The sequence below is a fragment of the Excalfactoria chinensis genome, chromosome 23, assembly GCF_039878825.1.
Source record: "Excalfactoria chinensis isolate bCotChi1 chromosome 23, bCotChi1.hap2, whole genome shotgun sequence".
Classification (NCBI taxonomy): domain Eukaryota; kingdom Metazoa; phylum Chordata; class Aves; order Galliformes; family Phasianidae; genus Excalfactoria; species Excalfactoria chinensis.
Window position 1 is genome coordinate 3,077,659 of NC_092847.1, and position 24,150 is coordinate 3,101,808.

The 24,150-nt window shown below is 46.3% G+C and overlaps 1 protein-coding gene across 6 annotated transcripts; it reads left to right on the forward strand.

Annotated features, from left to right (window-relative positions):
- The first annotated feature begins 1,443 nt into the window (after window positions 1-1,443).
- On the forward strand, window positions 1,444-24,141 carry HIPK1 (homeodomain interacting protein kinase 1). 6 transcript variants are annotated; one of them, XM_072355872.1, is made up of 16 exons: window positions 1,444-1,623; window positions 2,277-3,354; window positions 7,341-7,464; window positions 9,535-9,654; window positions 10,398-10,484; window positions 11,317-11,501; window positions 11,846-12,008; window positions 12,355-12,577; window positions 13,409-13,530; window positions 15,046-15,180; window positions 17,665-17,804; window positions 17,970-18,152; window positions 18,327-18,542; window positions 18,766-19,004; window positions 19,367-19,503; window positions 19,634-24,141. In XM_072355872.1, exons 2-16 carry the CDS (start codon window positions 2,279-2,281, stop codon window positions 20,120-20,122), a joined length of 3,639 nt encoding a protein of 1,212 aa, XP_072211973.1. In that variant the 5' UTR covers window positions 1,444-1,623; window positions 2,277-2,278; the 3' UTR covers window positions 20,123-24,141. The 6 variants fall into 6 exon arrangements, with proteins under 6 accessions (XP_072211973.1, XP_072211971.1, XP_072211972.1 ...); XM_072355870.1 differs by having other exon boundaries at window positions 1,445-1,623; window positions 17,662-17,804; XM_072355871.1 differs by having other exon boundaries at window positions 1,445-1,623; window positions 17,662-17,804; window positions 19,637-24,141.
- Window positions 24,142-24,150: the final 9 nt, after the last annotated feature.

Genomic DNA, 24,150 nt, shown 5'->3' on the forward strand with positions numbered 1-24,150 from the left:
AGTTACTGCGAAGATACAGAGTTAAAATTCACCTGTTTGCTGTGGAATGCAGGAAATCAGTGTATGATGTGGGACTGTAGGGGTAGAGTTCCTAACGCTGCTTCTCGTGCTACAAGGCTCAAACACTTACAGCAACTTCCCTGCTTCAGAGCTGCTTTGGGTTTTTGCAGCCCACGTTCCTGTTTGTGTAGATAAGAACTGACATATCAGGGAACTCTGCCCATCTGGACAAACTAACTGGAGGAATTTCGTAACCTCACAACAACTTGAAGCTGAAATTCTCAGGTTTTGTGCTTTTTTTAGAGCCCTTCTGAAAGAATAACTGAAAGCGGAGGGAAGGCGGGTGCCCTGATGGTCACCTGAGCTGCTTTGGACGTGAGCTGCTGTCTGCATCTGGCTCTTTGGGGTGCATCTGCAATTCCTTCTGCTCCGTTTTTGCCCTGTTGCTGCAGTCCCTGCAGTGCCTGCGTTTTCCTTGCTGTCAGTTTGCACTTGGCTGTGCACAGCCTCAGCACAAGCAGCTGTGAGTGTGCAACGGCTTGTTAGGGAGGAACATGACAGCGAGCCTTGGAGAGCCCAGCCCTGTGAGCAGGTGCCTGGGGAGATAAGGAGCATATTCTAACTTGGCATGTGTGCTCCACTCCTGACAGGCACGCAGCACTTGTTTTCCAGGCCAAGCGTGCACACGGAAGGCTTGCAGTGTTATAAAAGCAAGGCTGGCTTTAGGCTTTGCTGCTGCTCGTGGTCTCGCCTGCCTGCACCTTGAGCCACATGATGGCTGCGGATGGAGCCCAGGGCTGCCTTGTGGGGAAGGTTTACACTTCCACGTCCTGCCCAGGATGCCCCGCTTACAGGGCTGGGCTCTGCTTGGCCACAGGAAGCCCGGGATGAAGGCAGTCGGTGTCCTTTGCTGGACAGCTGGTAGTCCGTCTGCCTTTCACACCCAGCAGGCTGCCGCATACCAGCCTCGGTTCCTTGTGCTTGTTGTGCTGCAAGAGTAAACGTTACGTGTTGCTCTGCGAGGCCCCGTACGGTGTTCGGTGTTTGGAAGATTTATTAAAATAAAACGAGAGAAACCGACCGGCCTTTGCTGTGGTGTCGCTGGGACTCGGGCAGGCTGTAACTGACGGCCCGAACAGTCGCTGCCCGCCTCGGCCCCCGCAGGAGCGATAAAGCCGGGCTGTCCCGCAGTCCCGTCCCGCATCACCCCGCAGCTCACCCCGCCCCTCCCGGCCGCGCCGCCCGCCCCCTTCCGCCTGGCGCCCGCGGTCACGTGGTCGGGCTCGGCGCTCGGCCCGCCTGGCCGGCTCGGGGCTCGGCTGCCTCAGTCTGGCGCCAGCGGCCGAGCGGCCCGGAGCGGCGGGAGCGCGGCGGCTGCGCTCGGGCCCGGGCGGCGGGGGGAGCGGCGGCGGCGCGGGGCTGGGGGAGCCCGGCCGTGCCGTGAGGGCGCGGCGGAGCCTGGCGGCGGCGGCGGAGCGGCCTGGGGGCTCCCCCCGGCGTGCGCGGGCCGAGCGGGCCGGGCCGGCGGCCGCGGCGGGGCTATGATGCGCCCGCTGCGGGGCTCCGCACCCCCGCGTGTCCCACAGGCAGCTTCGGCCCGCGGCTGAGAACCCCCCACCGGCGGTGAGTGGCGCGGAGGCCCGAGCGGGGAGCGGGGCCGCCCTCGGGCGGGGGGAGGGCTCGGGCCTGTGGCGGGCGGCCGCGCGGGGCCTCGCCGCTCGGCCGGGCCTGTTGTGGGCGGCCGCGCCTCGAGCGGGCGGGCCGAGCGGGCCGGAGCGCGGCGCTCCTGGCAACGGGCGCTGCGTGCAACGCTGCGCGTCGCCGCGTTCCGGCCGGGCGGCCGCGGGGCTCCGGCACGGCGCCTTTCGGGCCGGACGCTGATCTCGGCTGCGCTTGGGGCTCGTTTTGGCTCCGCTGTGGCCGTTAAGGAGGGAAACGGAAACAAACTGCCCGAGCGGGCGGGCCGTGCCCCGCGCCTCCCGCCTTCGGGCCGGGTTCCGTCTTCCTGCTCTCCCGTCATGCGCTCGGCTTTCCTCAGCCTTCGGGATGTTGAGCACGGAGCTCTCTGCGTGCTGTGCTGCGGGCATAGAGGTAACGCGGCGGTGCCGTAACGCGGCGGTGCTGTTGCGTGCTCTGAGGGTGCCTTCGCGATCGGTGGTCGCTCAGATGGCTTTCCCAGGGTTTTGGTGCTGGTCAGGGAGATCCTCGGCGTTGTTTCTGGCTCTGGTGGCACCTGCTGCCGCTGAATGGTCCTAACGGGTTCTCTCCTTCCTCAGGTATGGCCTCACAGCTGCAGGTGTTTTCCCCTCCGTCAGTATCCTCGAGTGCCTTCTGCAGTGCCAAGAAACTGAAAGTGGAGCCCTCTGTCTGGGATGTTTCAGGACAGAGCAGTAGTGACAAGTATTATACCCACAGCAAAAACCTCCCAGCAGCTCAAGGGCAAGCAAGCTCTTCTCATCAGGTGGCCAACTTCAGTGTCCCTGCATACGACCAGAACCTCCTTCTCCCCGCTCCTTCGGTGGAGCACATTGTGGTTACAGCAGCTGACAGCACGGGCAGCAGCGCGACAGCATCCTTCCAGAACAGCCAAACCCTAACGCATAGGACCAACCTTTCTTTACTGGAACCATACCAAAAATGTGGATTAAAAAGGAAAAGTGAAGAGGTAGACAGCAACGGTAGCGTGCAGATAATTGAGGAACATCCACCTCTCATGCTGCAAAACAGACCTGCGGTGGGTGCTGCGGCCACGACCACCACGGTAACCACAAAGAGCAGCAGTTCCAGCGGAGAAGGGGATTATCAGCTGGTCCAGCATGAGATCCTGTGCTCCATGACAAACAGCTACGAGGTCCTGGAATTCCTGGGCCGTGGGACGTTTGGGCAGGTGGCAAAGTGCTGGAAGCGTAGCACAAAGGAGATTGTAGCCATCAAAATCCTGAAGAACCATCCTTCCTACGCCAGGCAGGGCCAGATAGAGGTGAGCATCCTCTCTCGCCTGAGCAGTGAGAATGCAGACGAATATAACTTTGTTCGCTCCTATGAATGCTTTCAACACAAGAATCATACATGCCTTGTATTTGAGATGCTAGAACAGAACTTATACGATTTCTTAAAACAAAACAAATTCAGCCCGTTGCCCCTGAAATACATCCGGCCAATTCTGCAGCAAGTGGCTACTGCCTTGATGAAGTTAAAGAGCTTGGGTCTGATACATGCTGATTTGAAGCCAGAAAACATTATGTTGGTGGATCCTGCACGCCAGCCCTACAGAGTGAAGGTGATAGACTTCGGTTCAGCCAGCCACGTATCCAAAGCAGTGTGCTCCACTTACCTGCAGTCACGCTATTACAGGTGAGTAGTGACACAATGCTTGCTTTCAGAGTGCTGCCCTGGCACGGCAGAGCTGATCTGATAGCGACTGGCTTCTGCAAATGCTCAACTCTTCTGCTGTTAGGTCTGATTACGGTTAGGGGCCAGGGGAAGGAAATCATCGTCCTGTTCACCTTTCTGCCTGTTTCCTGGAGATTTGTGAGACTTGTGTGTAAATAAATGGAACTTCTGCTTTGCAAATGTGGCGTAATATGCAGTCCGCTGCCTTCCAGATTAAGGCAGTGAGTTGATTAGTTCTGTCACTAGTTGGTGATGTTGTGAGACCTGCAGTTCTTTTTAAATGGGGATGAGATGGATCTGTGCTTCCCTTGGTGAGTTGTATAAATGTCTTCTGCTTTACTTCTAAGAATTACAAAGAAAAAAACCCCTATTTTATGGGCAAACAAACTCAGAAATTGAGTAGGAAAAGCAAGCTGTACTTCTCAGTTTTTCCTCAAGCTTGGCTCTGCCAATAAGAGAGTGTAAGTAGACTTCAATAAGCAGATGTGCCTCTGCCTTCAGAGGGAAGTGAGCAGGTCTGTGCTGTGTGTGAGGGGTTGCTCTGGGTGAGCTCACTTGACACAAAACACAGCCGGTATCTGGTCCTTCCAGCTGGGACAGACAGGGCTGGGACACCCCACCCTGCCTTGCCCCTGTTTGATGTCTTTCCCGAGCTTCACTTTCAGGCTCTCTCTTGCTGTGGGCTTGTTCGGTTTGTTCCTCTTGCTCCCTCTGCTTTGTGTGCTGCTTCTTGCACCGAGCACCAGCTTTCTGTGCAGTTTCCTTCAGTCATACACCCTTCTCTTAATGCTTTCCTAATGATTTTCACTTAGCTCGTTGGCACCGATTTTTTCAATTCTAAAGTACTTATTTTTTGTAGCTGCAATTGTCGTTTATGCACTATGACTCTGTTACAATGCTTGCTTTCTAAAATGCATTATTAATTCTGTTGTTGTTGCGTTGACCACTGATCAAGACTGCTCTGACTTGCAACAGATACGGGCAAAGCAGCCTGGGGAGGCTCATAGTGCTTTCCAGTTTGTAATATGGTGAGCACAAAAGCCAGATTGGCTGAGACAAAAGTAGCAAGGGCCGATAAGTATCTGGAAGGGGCTGCTGGGAAGGAAGCTGGCTGCTTGTCTTTGTGTGCAGAGCTGAGCTCAGAGCTGCTTCCGCCGCCCTCAGAGCTGTGACTGACGCTGCCAGGAGGGTGAGAACCTTAAGATTGAAGTTACGAGCACTGTGATGTGGAAAGCTGATGTTTAGGCTTGTAATTAGCTTGATGGTGTTGCTTACTGAAATCCACGTTAGAATAGAAACTTAGGAACATGATGCAGAAGCCGCTTTATTGTCAGAGAACTGGATTGCTTCAAACAATTCACGTTAAATTCATGTTCAATGGGCTCTAAGTTTGATTTTTTTTCAGTGCTTTAATAAGACAATACAGACCAAGTCTTCATTTGGTTCTGTCAGCCATTAAGAATAAACTTGAAGTGTTCTGTGATTCTATGGCCTGTTACTGGGCTGAGTTTCCCGTAGAGAGCTCTGAAGCAGCCAAATCAGATGCCATAAGATAAATTTTCTGATACATGTATGTGCCCTGAGGGGAAAAACATTGCTTTATTAATTACCCTCATTGCTACTGAGCAGTAATCCATCTTCATTCGAATGAGACTTGGAGCTCTGAATAGGACAGGAGGGAAAAACACCTCTGTGCATTTAGGAACATGGCATGTTCTGAAGTGTTTCAACCAAGCCTTGGATTCTTGTGCTGCTGCTTTGAATCCCCTTTCAGGAGTGCCCAAGCAGACTTGCTAACTTTGGCGGTCAGAGCAGACTTGACAAGCACGTATATAAAGCAGGAATGTTTGATTTCTTATTTCAAAGAGCTTAAGACAGTAAAGCTCACTTTAATCTTTCACAGGCCAGCTATGAAAGTGACCTGTGCCTGTTGTCCTGTTTCAACTCACATCTCATAAGGCCACTAATTATAGCAGCGCGAGAGAAGATGATAGAGACTCATTTGCCAGCTCTGTCCTTGAATCAGAATGAAGTCGAGTGGCTTGTGAGGAGTTCATTTAAGTCCCAGGGAATAAAGTGCATAGAATTTACCTTACTGTCAGTTTGCTATTGAAGTTTCAGTATAGGTTGTCTACCCCAGTGTGCTGTTAAAGACAAACAAATAACATCCAGGCCTCATTGCCACTAATTAGCATGTTCTGCATATTCTACGAGCCAATATTCTTCTTTGGGCATTCCAAACCAAAGGAACTTATGTGTGAAGTGTTCCTTATGTGGCGCTGCAAGGCCTGTCTGAATTGGAAATTCCTGCTGAAGCAGGAGAATCGGGAGGATCAAAACAGGCTTTCTAGTAGGCTGATGACATGTTGTGTTCTGAAAACCCAGTGTGAGTGACTGCACTGTGCCTGTGGAGGTGAAAGCACTGCAGAAATGGAGTCCCCCCCCTTAGCACCTGTTAGCCTATAGAGAGCTGCATCTAGCCTCACCTCATTCTTTTACAGCAAAAGCTTTAGCTGGAGATTCAGAATTGAAATATCAGATATTCCTCATGTTGACACGATCATATTTTCACATAATAAAAGAACTGCCTTGCTTTAAAGCTGAACAGCAGGGTTTAGGTATGACCTCACTGCAGTCAATAGCCAGTGCAGTCATCTGCCTTTTTCAGAGGCGCTGTGCCTGGGCAGCTGGGATGCGTGCTTTATTTTGGAGTCTGGCTCATGATCATTGTGTACAGTCACCTTAACCAAAAGCTGTATCTGTGTCACTGCAGCTCAGAGGGGGGTTAATTGGAGAGTCACTCCTTGTTGTGTGCGAACTGCTGGGGGGTGCACTTGGGTTGAGCAGCTGAGGAAGGTGTGAGATCTGTTGGCACCTGTATGTTATGCAAAGCATTTCAGGGTTCTGTAGAAAGATCAGAACTGGTTTCAGAAGGTTTGTTTTTTTTTAACACCAGGCTCTACAACGTGGTACAATATAAGGAATGGCATGCTAGCCTTGGGACATGCTACCAAAGTCACGTCATGAAAACCACCAGCTGTAGTTCAGGACTTTTCTATCTTTGCTGCTGTGTTAGTTATGCATGAAGAAGAGCGAGGTTTTAATGTTTGTACTTTCCAGAGTAAATTCCCATCCCGACTCACGTGGTTCTTGCAGCACTTGGGTTTTATGCTGTATGCAAATACGTGGCCAGAATTGTGTCTAACAGAAAAGCATCAGTTTGTTTCAGAACTGTGTGTGGTTGAAGAGTTGTCCTAAAGCATCATTTTGTGTTCTGAGTCGGTTCCAGAAGGAAATCTCCCTGTTGGTCCTTCCTGCAGCGTGAGCTTTTTTCCCATCACCTGTTCAGGGCAGTCCAGACTCATACATTTTGCTTTAGCTGTGGTTCAGTGCACAGAAACCTGTAGCACAACCTTGAAGAGAAGTCAGAATATCCAGCTGCGTTCTTCTGATCTGTTTTAAACTCGAAACTCTCCAAACCCTGCATGAAAACCAGTCGACAGAAAGCAGGTGCCTCCGTGAAGAGTTTCTGGGTCTGCAGGTGTGATTCCTTTCCACATGCAGGCAGCTGGGTGCCTGGGTAGGGAGACCTGCAGAGAAAGGTCTGAGCACCCTCTGCCAGAACGTCTGTGTTAGGGAAGGCTGTGTGCTGTCTCAGGGATGCCTCTGTTGTGTGTTATTAAACCAGTTACTAAAGGAGTCACTTTGTCTCACAGCTGCATAAGGTTGGAGGGCACCTGGCAATAAAGCAAAATCAGCCATGCTATGTGATAAAAAGGTAGAGCTTGTTAGGACACCTGAGGAAACATGTGCTTGAACATGAATCTCTCAATTTCACATGGATTTACTCAGATGAAGGAGCATTATCCAGTGGAATTATTAAAGGGTTGTTTTCTTCAGAATTTTAATCCTCTTTCCCCCCCACCTTTTCCTTTTGATTTCAACAGGGCTCCTGAGATCATCCTGGGTTTACCATTCTGTGAAGCTATTGACATGTGGTCGCTGGGCTGTGTGATAGCTGAGCTGTTTCTGGGCTGGCCTCTGTATCCAGGAGCCTCTGAGTATGATCAGGTGAGTGTGTGGGGATGTTCAGTTGAAGCCACAGTGATCTGTGTCCAGACCCTTTGCACCCAAACTGTTGTCTGTCGTCACAGTTTTCTGGCTGTGATATTCCCACTGTTGGTCTGCTGTCATTGAGAGCCCAGCTCTGTGTGTTTTACCAAACGTACTCATCCAGTACAGAGTCAATTGACAGTTCATCCCCATCTGCTCTTCCAAACCCAAAAGCTGTTGAGGTACATTCCAGTCAGAAGGGAGGTTTGTGCTCTGTAATTTCACCATGAGAGCAGTTTTTCCATGTGGAGACAAAGCAAGCATACCATTCCTGTCCTGTTAGCACCCACAGCAGCCCTTATTTCTAATGCAAAGTTTGGGCCCACGGTGTTTCTGCAGTACAACAAGGGCAAGGCACCGAAAAGGCAGTTTGCACTAATTATTTCTTTCGGTGGATTCTTAGCATTATTACCTGGGCTCGTCAGTTGCCTGTAAAGGGGCAAAAATTCTGTACCAGGGGTTTTTTCAGACTGACTTTTCCACTGTGGTTTTTGTTGGTGCTGTCTTGTGACAACGCTTGGTATAGTTTTCCTTATGTGACAGAGCACACAGAAGTAAGCTTTCAAACTTAGTAAGTTGTTGGTATGGGCTAGGAAGCGAACACTGTGAATTTCCAAAGGAAACCCAGCAGTACCTTAATGAGCAGAATGAGTTAGAAAACAACTGAGACGCACCATGGTGGTTTCCTTGCACAGTGAGTTTAGTGTAATTCTGAGAACCTTATCTAGCCATGTAGGTGGGTGGGGAGGAGGTGCTTTTTCCATTGCTTAACAGCAGGATTTTGCAGCCCTTTGTGAGGCAGTGCAAGGTGTGACTTCGTGTGGTTGATTTTGATATCTGAATTGCCCTTAAAAAATGGAGATGGTTTGCTTTGATGTTTTCTGAAGTTCCACAGCAGCAAATGAAAGCTCGGCCAGAACTTCTGCAGGGACCTCTTAGGAATGAGTTCACAGCTTGGGATGGGTTTTACAATGATTGTTTAGACATTATTTACTTATAAGGAAGAGATAAGTCTCATAGGCCAGCAGATCACTTAGCTGAGCTACTGTGTGGATACCAAAGATAGCTGCCTGCAGATACTTCAGATTCACACTGGCATACATGGAAAGTGAATCAGTTGTTCTATCTGGCACACAAACTATAACCATCAGTGTATCACCGTACAGTATTCAGCTGCTCTGAGGAGGAGGAGGAGTTTTGCAAATAAGACAAGGAACGTGCTAAAAAAGCTATATATGAAAATCTGAACAAAGCCCAGTTACCATAACGCTGTGCTCCTAGCCCTTAGTTTTATAAATCAGAATGTTACTGGTTTTCTTGAAGCTTTTAAATAGGTTCCTTCTGGGGAATAGTCGTGACAAAGGTGATGTCACGTTTCTCACTGTACTCCTGAAGAGCCAATATCATCAGCAGTCGTGTAACATTTAGAGCATTTCAAAGAACGTGCTGTGTTTTATAATAACGGGCTGCTTTGGAGCACGCCTTTGTGCCTGGTACCTCTCTGCCTTGTGTCTTACTGATGCTATCGCAGCTGGTCAGGTGCCTCTTCCAGATTTCTTATGATTTTGTTACATGTTAAATGTATTAAACGCTTTTGAGGACACGAGCGATTGGATTAGAGGTTTGGGCTTGCTTTCTTCAAGTGAGAGCCTTGTCATGACATTGTTCTGTGCTCAGAGTGCAGACGACCAATTAAAGCCATGTTGCTTGGACGTTGCTAATAGCAATGACTATTGGTGTTACTTTATCTGCATCTCTAAAAGCTCACAGCTGCTCATACGTATTCGGCAAAGAAGTTTTTCATAAAACAGTGTTTATACAAAACCTACAATTTTGGCAGATAATGTGACTGAGCAAGTTAAATGTCCTCAGAAATACTTGAGATAGTCTCTTTGATGTCAGTTATCTGGGCATTCTTTATTTGCAGGTTGTTTCCTAATAGCTGTGAACAAAGCTGGTTGATAACTGCTACGTTAAGCATCAGCTGATTATTTTGGGAGTCCTTATTCTTATTATTTTCTTCCCTAGATTCGCTATATTTCACAAACTCAAGGCCTTCCAGCGGAGTATCTTCTCAGTGCAGGAACGAAAACAAGCAGGTTTTTTAACAGAGATCCAAATTTGGGATACCCACTGTGGAGGCTAAAGGTTTGTATGTCTTCTTAATGTCCAATTCTGTGTTGTTCACTGAGGACTTGCTATAAATCGACACCTGATTCGTTAAGGTTGGATGTGAAATGCTATTCAAATATCATTGATTTGTGTACTGCACTCCAGAAATTGTGCAGACCTCCTAGTGCTCAGCTAACAATAGCAACTATGAATGATAGCACCTGCAAAGAGTGGGTGTTGAAGTAACAGAGATAATGGTTGCTTATTATGGTCTGCTCAGTCTTGGAAGCATGTCATCTCGTTGTCATCTCCTGACAATACGGAGTAAAGTGGGGAGCATTTCCTGATGGTGATTTTCGGCTGAACAGAAATTGGTTTGTGTACTGGCAGAGTACAGGAAGGAGTCAGATGTATGTTGGATTTACTTTTAAGCTGAGCTGCAAATGGAGGGAATTTTGTTTTTCTTTTTAAAAGGGAGATTAAAAAATAGTCTTTTCCTAAATCAGAGCTCTTCTGTTCTTTTCACATTAGTACTTACCTAAGAAAGCCTTGAGGGGAACTGTTCCAGTTGTTAATTCAGCTTTGGCAGTGAGTAATGAGTGGTATTTCCAGTTTCAGAGGGATGAGAACCCGTGACTGCTTGTGTTTGGCATGCTAGCATATGATTTATACTGGAGCAGGCAAAAGATGACCTGGCTCAACGCTTGTCATGTTGCTTTTTCTTTTTTTCATATCTCAGTTTCTCAAAACTCCATATTAACAAATGCTTTATTTTATAGACTCCAGAGGAACACGAGTTGGAGACAGGGATAAAATCAAAAGAAGCAAGGAAATATATATTCAACTGTTTGGATGATATGGCGCAGGTATGTAGAAATAACACACAGACAACTCATTTGAAGTACATACGTTATTGGTGTCTTTAAAATGAGTCTCCTGAACCAGGACAGTCTTCCTCCACATATTATTGAGAACACTGATATAGGTTTGCCATGGTGCCAATTTGCATCAGAAATCACTGTATTTAAGGCTGTGAAAATGTTAATTATGAAGCAGTTAGAGATTTCCTGTTCTTGCTTAGGCTTTGATCTGGTGGATGCAACAAGTGTACTTAGCCTGCATTGCTAGGAACAGCTTAGCTGCGTTCAAGTAGCAGGGAAGTTAAGCACCTGCAGGTGTTTGTAGGATTAGGGCTCTTGGTGAGCCTTGGAAATCTGAGAGAGCACATTGACTGGAACCACAGCTTGTTCCATTTTCCCATTCTGTTTTCAGAATTTATAAGAGGGAATATCCTGAGTGTTTTTAATGATATGAGGCCTTGAGTTTTAAGCATGCTGGTCTCCATTTTCTATTGATTTTCTAGCTGTTATCATCACTGTACATCTGTGCAGAGAAGGTAGAATCTCACCAGTCAGTTTTGCTAGCCTCTTATGGCCCTGCCAGGCAGTGGAGAATGAAGCCTGGCTGCTGTCTATTGAGCAGACCAACTTCATGTTGAGATGAGAATGCTTGTGTAAGTTTGACTTCCTTCTTTAGAGTGTGCAACGGAAAAGTTAAATGCTAGTGCTGTAGTAGCTAAAGTTAAGCTGGCTCAGAGACAGAAATGGTTTGTAAATATTTGTGTTTGATATGAAGTTACTGAATCGTTAAGCAGTAATGAATGTAATGTTTGCATACTACTCTCATTTTGTTTTCAAGGTGAATATGTCTACAGACTTAGAAGGGACCGACATGTTGGCAGAGAAGGCTGACCGAAGGGAGTATATTGATTTGTTGAAGAAAATGTTGACTATTGATGCAGATAAGAGAATCACTCCGCTGAAGACTTTGAACCATCCCTTTGTTACAATGACCCATCTACTGGATTTCCCACACAGTAATCAGTAAGTTTCCTTGGATTCCTTAGTTTGTTTAAGGGGACAGAGTAGAAACACAGAACAGCACATTTCTGCTTTATGTCAGTACTGTTTTCTGCATTTTCTGGCTGATCTGGAAACAGCAAAGGCATGAGGAAGGAAAGGCATGTTCATAAGCTTCCTTTTCATGTTTTATTACCTTGTTTTTTTAAAATACCTCCCCAGAGCCTCCCATCCCCCCCCAGAAAAAAGCAACAACAAAAAAAAACAGGAAAATGAAAGTACCTAAACCTGAAAGCATATTCAGGAATGCAGTATCTCTGAGTTGCATTGTACCTAATCTCATGTCTTCCTTCTGTCTTCTCTTCCAGCGTGAAATCCTGCTTTCAGAATATGGAGATCTGCAAGCGAAGAGTTAATATGTATGATACAGTGAATCAGATTAAGAGCCCATTCACCACTCATGTTGCTCCTAATACAAGCACAAATCTGACAATGAGCTTTAACAACCAGCTCAATACAGTGCACAACCAGGTAATAGCGTCTGCTGTTTTGTACTAATTGAAGAGCTTGAGCAGCCTCATTTTAAGCCCTCTGTCCTTTTCTGCAAAGCAGTATGTTTAAATCACATTCCAGAATTTGGAGTCTTGTTTTGAAGTCTTATTTTCCATAACTTAGGCCAGGGCTCTTTTTCATCTCATCACATTGGCCTGTCAGTTCAGCGACATACGTGAAGTTGGTGCAGCTCGTGTTTTTTCTTATGCTATCTTGGGCTTTTTACCTAAAACCTTTTCCTGGTGCTTGCTACACAGTATAGTCTTGACAGTTCTTGTTTTACAACGAGTACAATTGATAAATCTATACTGTTTTTGTTTTCTAGGCCAGTGTGTTGGCTTCCAATTCTACTGCTGCTGCTACTCTTTCCCTGGCAAACTCGGACGTCTCCTTGTTAAACTATCAGTCTGCTCTCTATCCATCATCTGCAGCACCAGTTGCAGGTGTGGCACAGCAGAGTGTCTCCTTGCAACCTGGAACCACCCAGATCTGCACGCAGACCGACCCATTCCAGCAGACATTCATTGTTTGTCCCCCTGCTTTCCAAAGTAAGCAGAAAAAAAACACCTTTGTGTGATACTGTGGTTCCAGTTAGATTAAAATGAGAAATTGTGATTGACATTGCGTTCAGAAAGTGCAGGAGATCACTTTGTGCGTGTCGTGTCAGAACGAAGAGCAGAATCAGGTCAGACATGGGTAGATAGTTTGGTTTTCTTCCAGGTGAGCTTGAGCAGGTGGCAGTACTTTGCCTGCCTCAGTTGCAGCCTTCATCTGGTTGCTCAACCAGTTTTTCCCTCCAAACTGAACACAGCAGCATTCCTCAGAAAGCACTGAACACGACTGAAGACAGTCACACTTATCTGAAAATAAGAAAACACCCGGCCATGTTGTTTTTTTTTTGTACCAAGTGTGAATATCTGCTCAAGTCAGTTCACAATCACTGATGCAGTTGTGTAGTTTGCTAACAAGAAATGAACCATCACAAACTTCAATTAAGTGAAGTTAGCACAAGCATAGCTCTGTTAAAACTGGAAGTTCTTCATTTGTTTTTATACCTGGGTTGTGCCAGTCTGGAGTATTATTTATGAAATGGGAACTGCTGGTGTAGCACAAGTAGATGTGTGCGTGGACTGCTGGTTAGTGAAAACAAGGCTGAAGAACTGAACAGAGCTTTTGAGAGCTGGTTGTCTTTTGTTGTCCTTTAGCAATGGGGGCTGCAGAAGTATTTACTCCAGCTGGTGTTCTATAAGTAAGATTTTTGTCAAAGGAAACAGTTTTGATTCATCTGGCCCTATATTCTTTTGCCTGGTAGGAACTTGAAACGAATACATAGACATAAGTAAACTGTCTGAGCTGTGATTTATTCTTGTCTTCCACAGCTGGACTTCAGGCAACTACAAAGCATTCCGGGTTCCCAGTAAGGATGGAGAATGCTGTCCCAATTGTACCACAAGCACCTGCAGCACAGCCACTGCAGATCCAATCTGGAGTTCTCACACAGGTAAAAAAAGATAAAATAACAAGAATTCCTGAGTTGACTGTATTTCCTATCGCTGTCCAGGAGAACCTGACTTACCTTCTGGTGCTTGGGTTGAATGCTGGGAGGTTCTCAGAACACTCCGAAAGGTTTAAATGCAGATCACTTCTAAGACAGCGTTTTCTTGTTTTGTTTTTCTGGAGTATTTAAAGAGTAATTAAACTATTTTATGTCACGTGCCTCCCTGGTTTGGGGAGCTTGGTTTAACAGCAGGACTAAATGTGTACATTCTAGCTGTTAGAAGACTGCCTTTTTACAACCTTAGAGCTATCTGCAGTGTACGTTTTTGTCTGCACTTCAAAAATGAGGCAGCACATTTTAGAAGAGATCTGTGAGAACTGAGATCCCAGAAAGCAGAGGTAGCAGCAAAGGCTGTTTGTGTTAAATTTCATCTTTAAATGAAGTTGTATGAATTCTTCTCCATTAGCTGCATTGTTAGTGTGAAGTGATCTGGAGCAAGGACACCCTTATTTCTGTTTGCAGTCTAAGCAGCATGCACTGCCAAAATTCACAGAGCATTCTAGAAATTGATGTTATAAACATCATTAACGTGTCATAAATGAAAAAAAAATATATATATATATTTCCAAAAAATTATTTCATATGTACAGTGAAGGCCCAATGATTCCTGAGTGTGATTCACTGGAAAATTGTCATTGCCTTTAAAACTGAGCACAGTCCTTTGTATTTGTATAACTTAAGCTTCTGCTGACGTTAACACATACTGTATTAATTTCACTGTCCAGGAAGTGTGTCGTACTGCTGACCTACTTGCAGAGAAGCAATTTCAGATTGTTCAGTCCAAGTAATTTTGGTGGCGTTCTGTGATCTCTGTTTTGTTTGGCAGAGCTGTGCAGGTGACAGCATCCAAAAAGCAGAATATATTTGAAGGAAGCCCATCTCGAATCCAAACCTTAGTTTTCTTGAGAAGGCAAATTGTAAACTGAGAATCTGATTTTATTAGATATTTTAGGGAATAATATTGGTCATTTCTCGACAGTTTCATCACAAATAACTTTGCTCCATAATAATACAAAAGACCTTTGGTGCCTTTTAATAAATGCCTTGTTTTTTCCCAAGAGTGCTGTATGTGAATGTGGAGGTATGATACTAAAAGCTGTGTCCTGTTGGGGTGCAGTTTCTTATGGCTTAGGATGTAAAAACAGTGCAGTGTACTCTCTGGGACCTGGTAAAATATAGTAGTAGCTGACCGCTATTTCGTATTTACTTCTCAACTGTGTCATGGGAGAGATGCTATTCCCCAGTTCCCTGCTCCTCGTGTTGCCTTCAGGGACGTGTAATTGCTTAGAAGAACATGCCCAGGGGGTCGGAGTGTTGGTTTCACTGCACCCATTGCAATTCTGGAACTTACTCGAGCACCGTAAAATGCCAGTGAGGTGAAACCTTGTAGCCCTATTGCTGAACCCACTTACCTGCCTCGGTACGTTTGTTTCACTCACTGCCTGATCTACATTTCAGGGAAGCTGTACACCACTAATGGTAGCAACTCTTCATCCTCAAGTAGCCACCATCACGCCGCAGTATGCGGTCCCCTTTACTCTGAACTGCGCAGCCGGCCGGCCGGCGCTAGTAGAACAGACGGCTGCAGTACTGGTAATTGCCTCCCTTGATTGTGTTCACTAACTGAGTTTTTGTTTTAACTTAGACTTGCAGAGGGCATGGAAGCATGTGCCATCTTGTGGCTGTGTTCTCGCTACATCTTAATGTCTTGTTGTTTTCCTCCCCAACATTGCTGAAGCACTGTCTGACTCTGATGTTTAGTGTGGCTCTGTAAAGAATCCAGATCCATTGACTATTACTCTTTACTGGCCTAGTGCTACAAAGCTCTTCTAAGCTAGGCTGTAGAAGAGCTACGATTGTTCTTGTTCTCTGCTTACTATCCTATCTTTGCCTTTTGATTGCTGAATACAAAGGAATCAGTCTTTAGCTCGATTCTGCTACAGGTACCTGGATGGCCAGAACTTGAACTACCTGGCAAGTTAGCTGCCTGCTTTGTCTGGACACCTGTAAAGCTGCTTTGTGTGTAGAAATGTGTCAGGTCGTTAAGAACAGGCTAAAACCTTTAATGACAACCAATTGTGTAGCACGCTGCTTTAGGAATCAATTTCTCTCAATCTCTGCCATTGACAGCAACGTTCTGGCCTTTTGTTATTCATAGCCAACCGCAGGTAGCTTGTTTCATCCAAACAAAGATGCTGTTCTTCACAGATACCTTCAGTTCATACTTATTTCTTGGTTGAAATTAAAGGTGAGCTGTATCAAAAGTGCCACTAGATAGCGCTTAGGCTATTTGGAACTACTGCAAAAAAAAAAATGGCGGGGGAAGTAAATGCACCTTTAGGAAATGCTGGTTTCCAAAATTGCCCTCTTTGCATGGATTTGGCCCCTGCACCACAACAACTTTGTAAGTGCCGCAGAGAAGTCATTGTCAAACTCCAGAATCAGATCAGTGAAGCTTACGAAAGCATTGCGGTGCACTGAAGTGCTGGTATCCTCACGTGTCCTTCAAAGCACATTCCATTTCTTCTGTGAACCATGTTGTTTCTTGTGGCTTTAGAGTGGTAGTTTGAGTGTCGTTTTCTTCCAAGACCTCTCCCAAAGTGGAATTTGCTCAGGCCATACCTGTATGGAAATGAAATCCTGCTTGTTTGAGTTCTGAACCGAGCGAAGTGCTCCCTGTTTCGGAGGCGGGGGAAGGCAGGAGGGGTTCTCCTGGGTCCCAGCTCTGAGCTGACAGCTCCAGGGATGCATCTCCTTTCCTCCTCTTGCGTTTTGATTGCCCAAAGGCTGCGCTCTAGGCTCTGAAAACAGCAAGGGGTGGGTGTAGCAGAGCTTGATTCAACAACAGGCAAATTAGATCTGCTCTCTCCTGTGCATGTACGGCGGAGTTGCCGCTCAGCTCCCCCATACAGCAGCGGGAGTCAGAGCCGGCTCCGAGCTGCCAGCCTGGATTCTGAGCTTCCCCGGAGAACTTACCATTCCTGTTTGGATTCTGGGAGCCTTTGGCGTGAATTTGCTCACCTTTAGTGCTTCCAACACTTCTCCCTGCTGCTTCCCCTCAGTTTGCATTAGCCATTTGCTAAGCTTTGCGTATTTTTGTCCTTCCTCTGTCAAAACAGTTCGTCGCTTGGAAGGCCCGGTTTCTGCCTCTCATTGGGAATTATATATCTTGCTGTATTAAACTCTCTGCTTTGTCTTGTGCAGGTGTTGGCTTTTGGAAAGACGCATGGTGTGACTTTTAACATATTTCTCTTTATTTATTTATTTTAATGTTATTGTTATTCCGCTTGTGTTGGCAGAGGGTTTCGCAGTTCTCTGCTTTGAAGGCTTCTTGTTTGGAACCAGTATTTGTAACACGTGGATCTGTTACTTGCAGAAATACTTGCTATAAAACAAGCAGCATTTTTACAGTTCAGTGTGCAAGAAAGAAGCAGTTTCCAAACCTTAGGAATATCGTAGTGCACAATTTAGGTCACTGTTGGCTTTTTTTTTTTTTTCCATAAAATTCTGCATTTTGTCAATTTGAGCAGGAACGCTGATAGTACCAATGAATGACAAGTATTTTCCTGTGCCTCCCAAATCACTAGGTGTTTTTCTCACCGTAGCTTTTCTTTACTCTTTTAGTTGAGAAGGTGTAACTTTCCATGATGACAGCACTATCTCAGCTATGAGGTGGCTGCTGTAGTATGAGCCCTGCAATCCAGACAAACAGAAAGAGCCAAACTGCCTTTGTCGTTTGGAATCTTTCAGCTGAGCAGTGTGCAGAAACCTACATGCAGAGCAGCCCGAAACACTTGTGATGCATCCAGCAATACAATACCTGGCTGCATTCTGCAGTACGATATGTCACTTCTCCCCCGTGGCATTTGGGCTACGAAAGGTTGGCACAGTGTCAGGAGAAGCTTGTTTCTATCTATTTTTTTGTACTGAGACCTTTTGAGAAAGTGCAATGATGTGCCCTTATCTCTGCAAGTTAACAATCTGCGTAAGTGCATTTATTGCTTGGAACAGCTCTCTCTGTCTCTGTAGGAACCGAAATCTAGTGAAGCTGTGTATCTGTTTGTTGTTTTGCAGCAGGCCTGGCCTGGGGGAACCCAGCAAATACTGCTTCCTTCCACCTGGCAGCAGCTCCCAGGGGTTGCCTTGCACAATTCCGTTCAGCCAGCAGCTGTGATTCCAGAGACCATCGGCAGCAGCCAGCAATTAGCTGACTGGAGGTAGGGACTACGTGGGGTTCAGTCCCATGTGCTGCACTGCACAAAATATCTCCCCCCCCCTTTCTAAATCATGCAGGGGCTCGGTGCAGCTGTGCCTGTGCTGCAGTGCCTGCAGTGTTGTCATGGGCCTTGGGTCTTTTTGTGATGTTTTTTTTCCTGCCACAGGAATGCACATTCCCATGGAAATCAGTACAGCACCCTCATGCAACAGCCATCGTTACTGACCAACCATGTGACATTAGCTACAGCGCAGCCTCTGAATGTTGGTGTTGCTCATGTTGTTAGGCAGCAGCAAAGCAGCAATGTTCCAGCAAAGAAGAACAAGCAGCCAGCACCAAGCACAGCCAAGTAAGGCTTTGTCTTCCAGCCCTTGTAGGGACTGTGGGTGCATTGTGCAGGTTGCTTTTGTGGTGTGAAAAACTGTTCTTACCATCACAGAATTACTGTCTGTGTAACTTTGTAACATGCTACAGTTGCTTTTAAGCTGACCCGTAGCTGAATACTGCTTTGCTTTTCCTCCAGGTCCAGCTCCACTCTAGAAACTGTGCCCACTCAAGTTTACTCTCTCATTGGGAGCAGTCCTCTGCGCTCCACATCCTCCTCCTCCAATGTGCTCGTCCCAGCGCAGGAGCAGCACCAGCCCATTGTGATCCCAGACACTCCAAGCCCTCCCGTCAGTGTCATCACCATTCGCAGTGACACTGATGAGGAAGAGGACAGCAAATACAAACCTGCCAGGTAGGAAGTTTATTTAGGCAATTAGTGCTGATAGATCCTGAGCTGAGCCCAACCATCAGGGAGGACAGAGACGGTGTAAGACAGAAAATGCTGCATCATGTTCACTGCATTGTTTGTCTCTCTAATTAACCAGATCACATATGACTAGGAGAAGGGTATGAGATCTGCAGGGGAGATGTCTTGTGGGAAAAGCTGGAATGTTTCCTGTTTTTTTTCCCTGCAGTTTGGGTATGAAGCAGAGATCCAACGTCATCAGCTACGTTACTGTCAATGACTCCCCTGATTCCGACTCCTCCCTGAACAGCCCCTATGCCACAGACCCACTTTCTTCTCTCAGGAGTACAGGTGGTGCCCTGGAGCTGCCAAGCAGGGGAGCAGCTGACAGCTCCAACTCGCGGACTATCATTGTGCCACCGTTGAAAACACAGCTCAACGACTGCATTGTAGCTACCCAAGCTTCAGGTAGATATGCTCTCATAGCTCATTGTGCTCAGTGGTTTTTGCCAGGGCTTAGAGGTTGGGCTTGGATGCTGTCTCATTCCTGACAGCTTTGTCCTCAGTTTTTAACTGGCTGCTTTGGGTGTGATGTTCTGAGAATGCAAGCCTCGGTCTGCTTTTAGTGTCACTGGTACATTTATCTTTCATGTATATTTGTGTTCATTTAGAAAGGTCTTTTCTTGTACAATCAAATTTTAAGTTGTAATTGAAGAAATAGCTCTGTTACAAAAGCAGGTGCTGTGTTCTTCAGTTACCTAAGCTGGTTGGCATAGTGCATGACTGCAGCATGAGAAGGAAGAGGGAATTAAACTGATTAAATCTTTCAGGCATCCTGAGCAGCACCAGTAAGACCAAGCCCGTGGCCTCCGTGAGCGGGCAGTCATCAGGATGCTGTATAACACCAACTGGGTACCGACCACACCGCGTGGTAACAAACGGCGTGCAGCCTCTCAATCTCAGCCAGGTAAGCACTGTGTGACATTTCCTGGCCATCGTCTGTCCTGCTGGGACACGGGTGTTAAAGGAGAGGCTCTGGCTGAACCTCTCATTGCTCCCCGAGGTTACTTGTTGACTTTTTTCCCTTCTTCTCCCAGCAGAACCAGCAAACTACAGTGCTGGCCTCACAGGAGAGAAGTGGAAATGCAGTCCCACGTAGGCAGCAAGCTTATGTGGCACCCCTCACATCAACTATTTCTCAGGCTCCCTACACGTTTCAACACAGCAGCCCAGTGCATCCCCACCTGGCAGCAGCGACTGCAAATGCACATCTGTCCAGCCAGCCACATATGTACACTTATGCTCCAACTACTGCTGCAACGTTGGGCTCCACCACCTCCATCGCCCATCTCTTCTCCCCTCAGGGCTCCTCACGGCACACCCAGTACGCTGCCCACCCCAGCACACTTGTCCACCAGGTCCCTGTGAGTGTTGGTCCCAGTCTGCTGACTTCTGCAAATGTTCCACCTGCCCAGTACCAACACCAGTTTGCTCCCCAGTCCTATATTGGTGCTTCCAGAGGATCTGCTATTTACACTGGATATCCGCTGAGCCCTACAAAGATCAACCAGTACTCATACTTGTAGTTCTTGGTAGAGCAATTCCTGTCCTGCAACAGGCTGGAGCGATTGGAGAAAGATATCAGGTGAATCTTTACCTGGTAACGACTGCCTGGTTTTTGTTTCTCCCTTCTCTGGTTGTGTGTTGTTCAAAGATGTCTCTAGTGAGTCGGGTCACTAACCGAGCAGCATGCTTTGTTACCAGTGCAAGGGTCACTAATTAAGTTTTACAAATTTTACTTACTTTTTATAGATGCTTTTAAAAGTTCATGGTCACGTTTATTTAAAATCGTTCTCTTGTGTTAATGGAAAGAGGAGGGAAGATCAGCGTCTCGGATGCCAGATCCTGATGATTTTTATTATCTTGTATAATCGAAACAAGAAGATGAGCAGATAATTTCTCAGCAGCTTGCACAGATCCATATTGCCACTAAAACTGTAACGCCCATTTATCTCCTTGTGTTGCCAGGGCAGCTCTAACACCCAAACTGAGCGTTTTAACTTGTGTTCCCTATTTCACTTTAACAACTCGCTGGTTTTGAGAAGCCATCGCATCTCCGTGTGTTTCTGTCCGAGGTTTTGTTTACATCTCTGCTTGGTTTGAAGTGCTGGGAGGGGCAGCTGCCTTGTCCTGGGCACGTCATTTATTCAGGAATCAACAAGAACTCAACAAGAGCCCTGGAATCTCTTTTGCTTTGCTGTAAATTCTTTGTTTCCATCACGCAGCTGAATTATTAGTGCATTCGTTGGAGAATCCCTTTAGGTTTTTCGGGGTCACACTGTGTAACAGAACTCAACGCCTTCACGAGGATGCTGTAATCTTCAGTTGAGAATGAATTGTGCCGCACTGCTCTAACATTTGCATTCTGCAGCGTTAGGAGCTGGCCCAATAGCAGGGCTGGATGCCTTCACAGAAGCGCGGGGCTTTTTGGTTCTGGTTATACATATTTCTTTTCCTTCATGTTTTACTTCACGTGATTCATTTCCGAGGGAGCTGAACCATTAGAAATGCAATGAAGCATCACTGTATTGGTGTGTGTACAGCTTTTTATACTCCTGTGGCCATATCCTCCTGGATATGCCGCCAGCTTCCTTAAAGCGCTCTTACGAAGACTCGTATACAGGACGTGCATGTAGGAATTGCAAGAAAGAAAAAAGGAAAAAAAAAAAAAAAAAAGAGGAAAAAAAGAAAAGAAAAAAAAAAAACAACAAAAAAACCCAGATTTTAAAGTTTATTACTGAATTTAAAACTATTTTAGAAGTTTTGTATTGGTGGTGTTTTAATATTTTACAGAAAATGAAATATGTACATATTGATTAGAAGAATTATAACAAGCAAAACTTCCTGCTAACCCCAAACGTTCTGTCTTTGTAATCAAGATGTGTAGTGATGATACTTGAACTCTGTACTTAGTGTTTGTCTGACTCTTAAAACGTCCCTGGGGATGGAGTTTGATGTATCCTTTGTATTTAAACCAAAATGAATTGATTCGTGTCGGAATGTATGTGATATAATGCAATGGTTAGAGCTCATCACTGTAGCACTGAGAGAGGAGTAGAGCTTCACGAGAGGAAAGGATACTTTCAGATTTGTTTTGCACAGGTATGTGTGATGAAGAGTTGTTTGGTGTGTCCCCTTATTGTAGTGCCTTAAATGATGATGTAGTGTGAATAGAGTTTACAGTGAGCTTGCCTTATGAGGGACCAGCAAGCCCCCGTCGAATTGAAGCAATTCACTACGCTTCCCACAGCAAGAACAGCGCTCTGTTGCATAGGTGCATTGTTCTCAGTTTTAATGCTGTCATAAAAAACAACCTTTGTGTTGGGAGTGAAGCGATGTTCCCTTACAGCTGTTCCTGGAAGTGGCACACGTCCTGTTAGCTGTCTGTCGGTGCATTTCGGATAGGGTAGTGCTGGGAATGCATTGGAATGTTTAGTCTCATATTGCGGAAGTGATTAAATACGTGCAATCACTTTTTAGTAGATTAGTTATGGCGTTACCTTCCCCCACGTTAATAGTAGACATTTCCTGTACAAATATTGCTAGCTTGGTGATAGGATATTTATACCAAAGAGAGCCTGCTGTAAAGCACATAATACCATTAAGAAGTTTTCTAATGCTGCTGCTAATGTGGAGTTGTCGGGAAGGTGTCAGCTGGGTGCCAGTCAGTGTGCAGGGGAGATACAGCCGTGCTTTGTTTCCTTGGGTCTCTGGTGCCAGGGATTGTTGCTCATCTCCAGTGGGCAGACCGGGGCTGTCCGGGTGGAAGCCAGGCTGGCTCGGGCAGCAGCGTTACGCAGCAATAAGAGGTTTTGGTAACCTTGAATCCCAGTTAGAGCCCGTCCCAGTGGAAGACGGTCCAGTTCTTTTGACAGTGCAAAATGAACTGCTGGAATTGCATGTCATCGATAGGAGGAAGCCTGGGCTGACCTGCCACTGACCAACCCTTGAGGTTTGGTGCCTCTTTCAGCAGAGGGCTGAAGGACTTCAGAACTGGACGGTAGCATTAGTGCCCGTGTTTGGTGTGTTTGTAGTCAGAGCACTTCTGTAGCTGTGAGGATACCCAACAGGTTGTGCTGTTTCACATCACTGGTGTCAATAACGCTCTTTGTTGCCGTAAGCACTTTCTTGTTTCCGTATCACGTTGCTTGTTTGCAGTGCTTCCCTTCAGATACCTCCTGGGTACAGAGTTGTGCCTTTCCATCAAAGGCAAAGCGAGTCGCAGCTCGTGTGTTTCAGGACGGCTTGATGTCCTGTACGTGAATAGGAAATGTTTGGTGTGAAGTCCAAATTGGAAAAACAAATAGACCAGCAGCAAAACGTGCTGGGAATTTGGGTGCGACCCTCCCACAACCCCCCCCCCCAAATAAGAAAAGCAGGTGAAAATGGCCATTAGAACGAATGAGATGCGCTCACAAAGCACGCGGCCAGCTCCTGCACCGTCCTTGTTTCCAAAAGCATTGGAACAAACAGGACGAGGTGGGAATTGACATTGGAAGGATGAAACCTGCTCTGTTACAAAGGAGCTGAGGCTCCTCTCGTGGGCAGAGCTGCCCAGGCAGGAGCATCTTTCCATCCCGCTGTGCTGCTCTGAGCCCAGGAAGGAGCTGCATCCCTCCTGCCCACGTGGATCCAGCTTTGCCATTAGTCCCAATAACCAACTGTCCCTGTTTCAGAGCTGCTACACAGACGTTGCAGATAAACGCTCTCTGGATCGAAATCGAAATCCTCTTTAATTGCTTTTAAACCCGTTTTGGGGTTCACCATTTGGCTCTATTGGATCACCGTGGTCCCTCAGAGCTGTTCCTATGGGTGATCTGCACTCACAGCTGTGACAGCCACCATAGAGGCGACCGCGAGCCTCCCTGCTTAGCGCCTCATTGATGGGATGCAGTCATTAACCTCCGACTCAGCGATTCCTTTCAGTACATGAAACTCAATTGCTTCTAAATGACAGGATTGGCACAGCCCTGCTTCCTTTTATTTAAAGCTCTGAATGGTGCCGCATGTCCACATGGTTGTTTGTTGCTAAACTTTATATAAAACGTGTGATTTTCAGATTCAGCTTGGAATATATCTTATCTCACTACATGTAGCAGTACATTATATGTAATGTTAGTATTTCTGCTCGGATCCTTGATATTGCAATGGAATTCCTCCTTTACTAAATGTATTTGATATGCTATAGTTACTGTGTACGATTTCCCTTTCTTTTCTGGTTGTGCTCTTCCTTTCTACAAGCCGGTAGGTGCAGGTAGTTCCTGACATTACTGATCTATGTTTGTATTGCTGATGTACTTTGGGTTGGGGGGGAGGGGGGGCTGTAAAAATCATTTTAACAAAAAAAGAAATAGCTATTTAAAAAAATTTAATACTAACTATATGGGAGAAGGGTCCATTGTGAAAAACATAGTTTATCTTTGGATTCAATGTTTGTCTTTGGTTTTACAAAGTAGCTCGTATTTTAAGTATTTTCTACATAATATGGTAAAGATGTAGAACAATTGCAATGCATCAATAAAAAGGGTTAATTTTCTCTACTCGATCCCTGGGT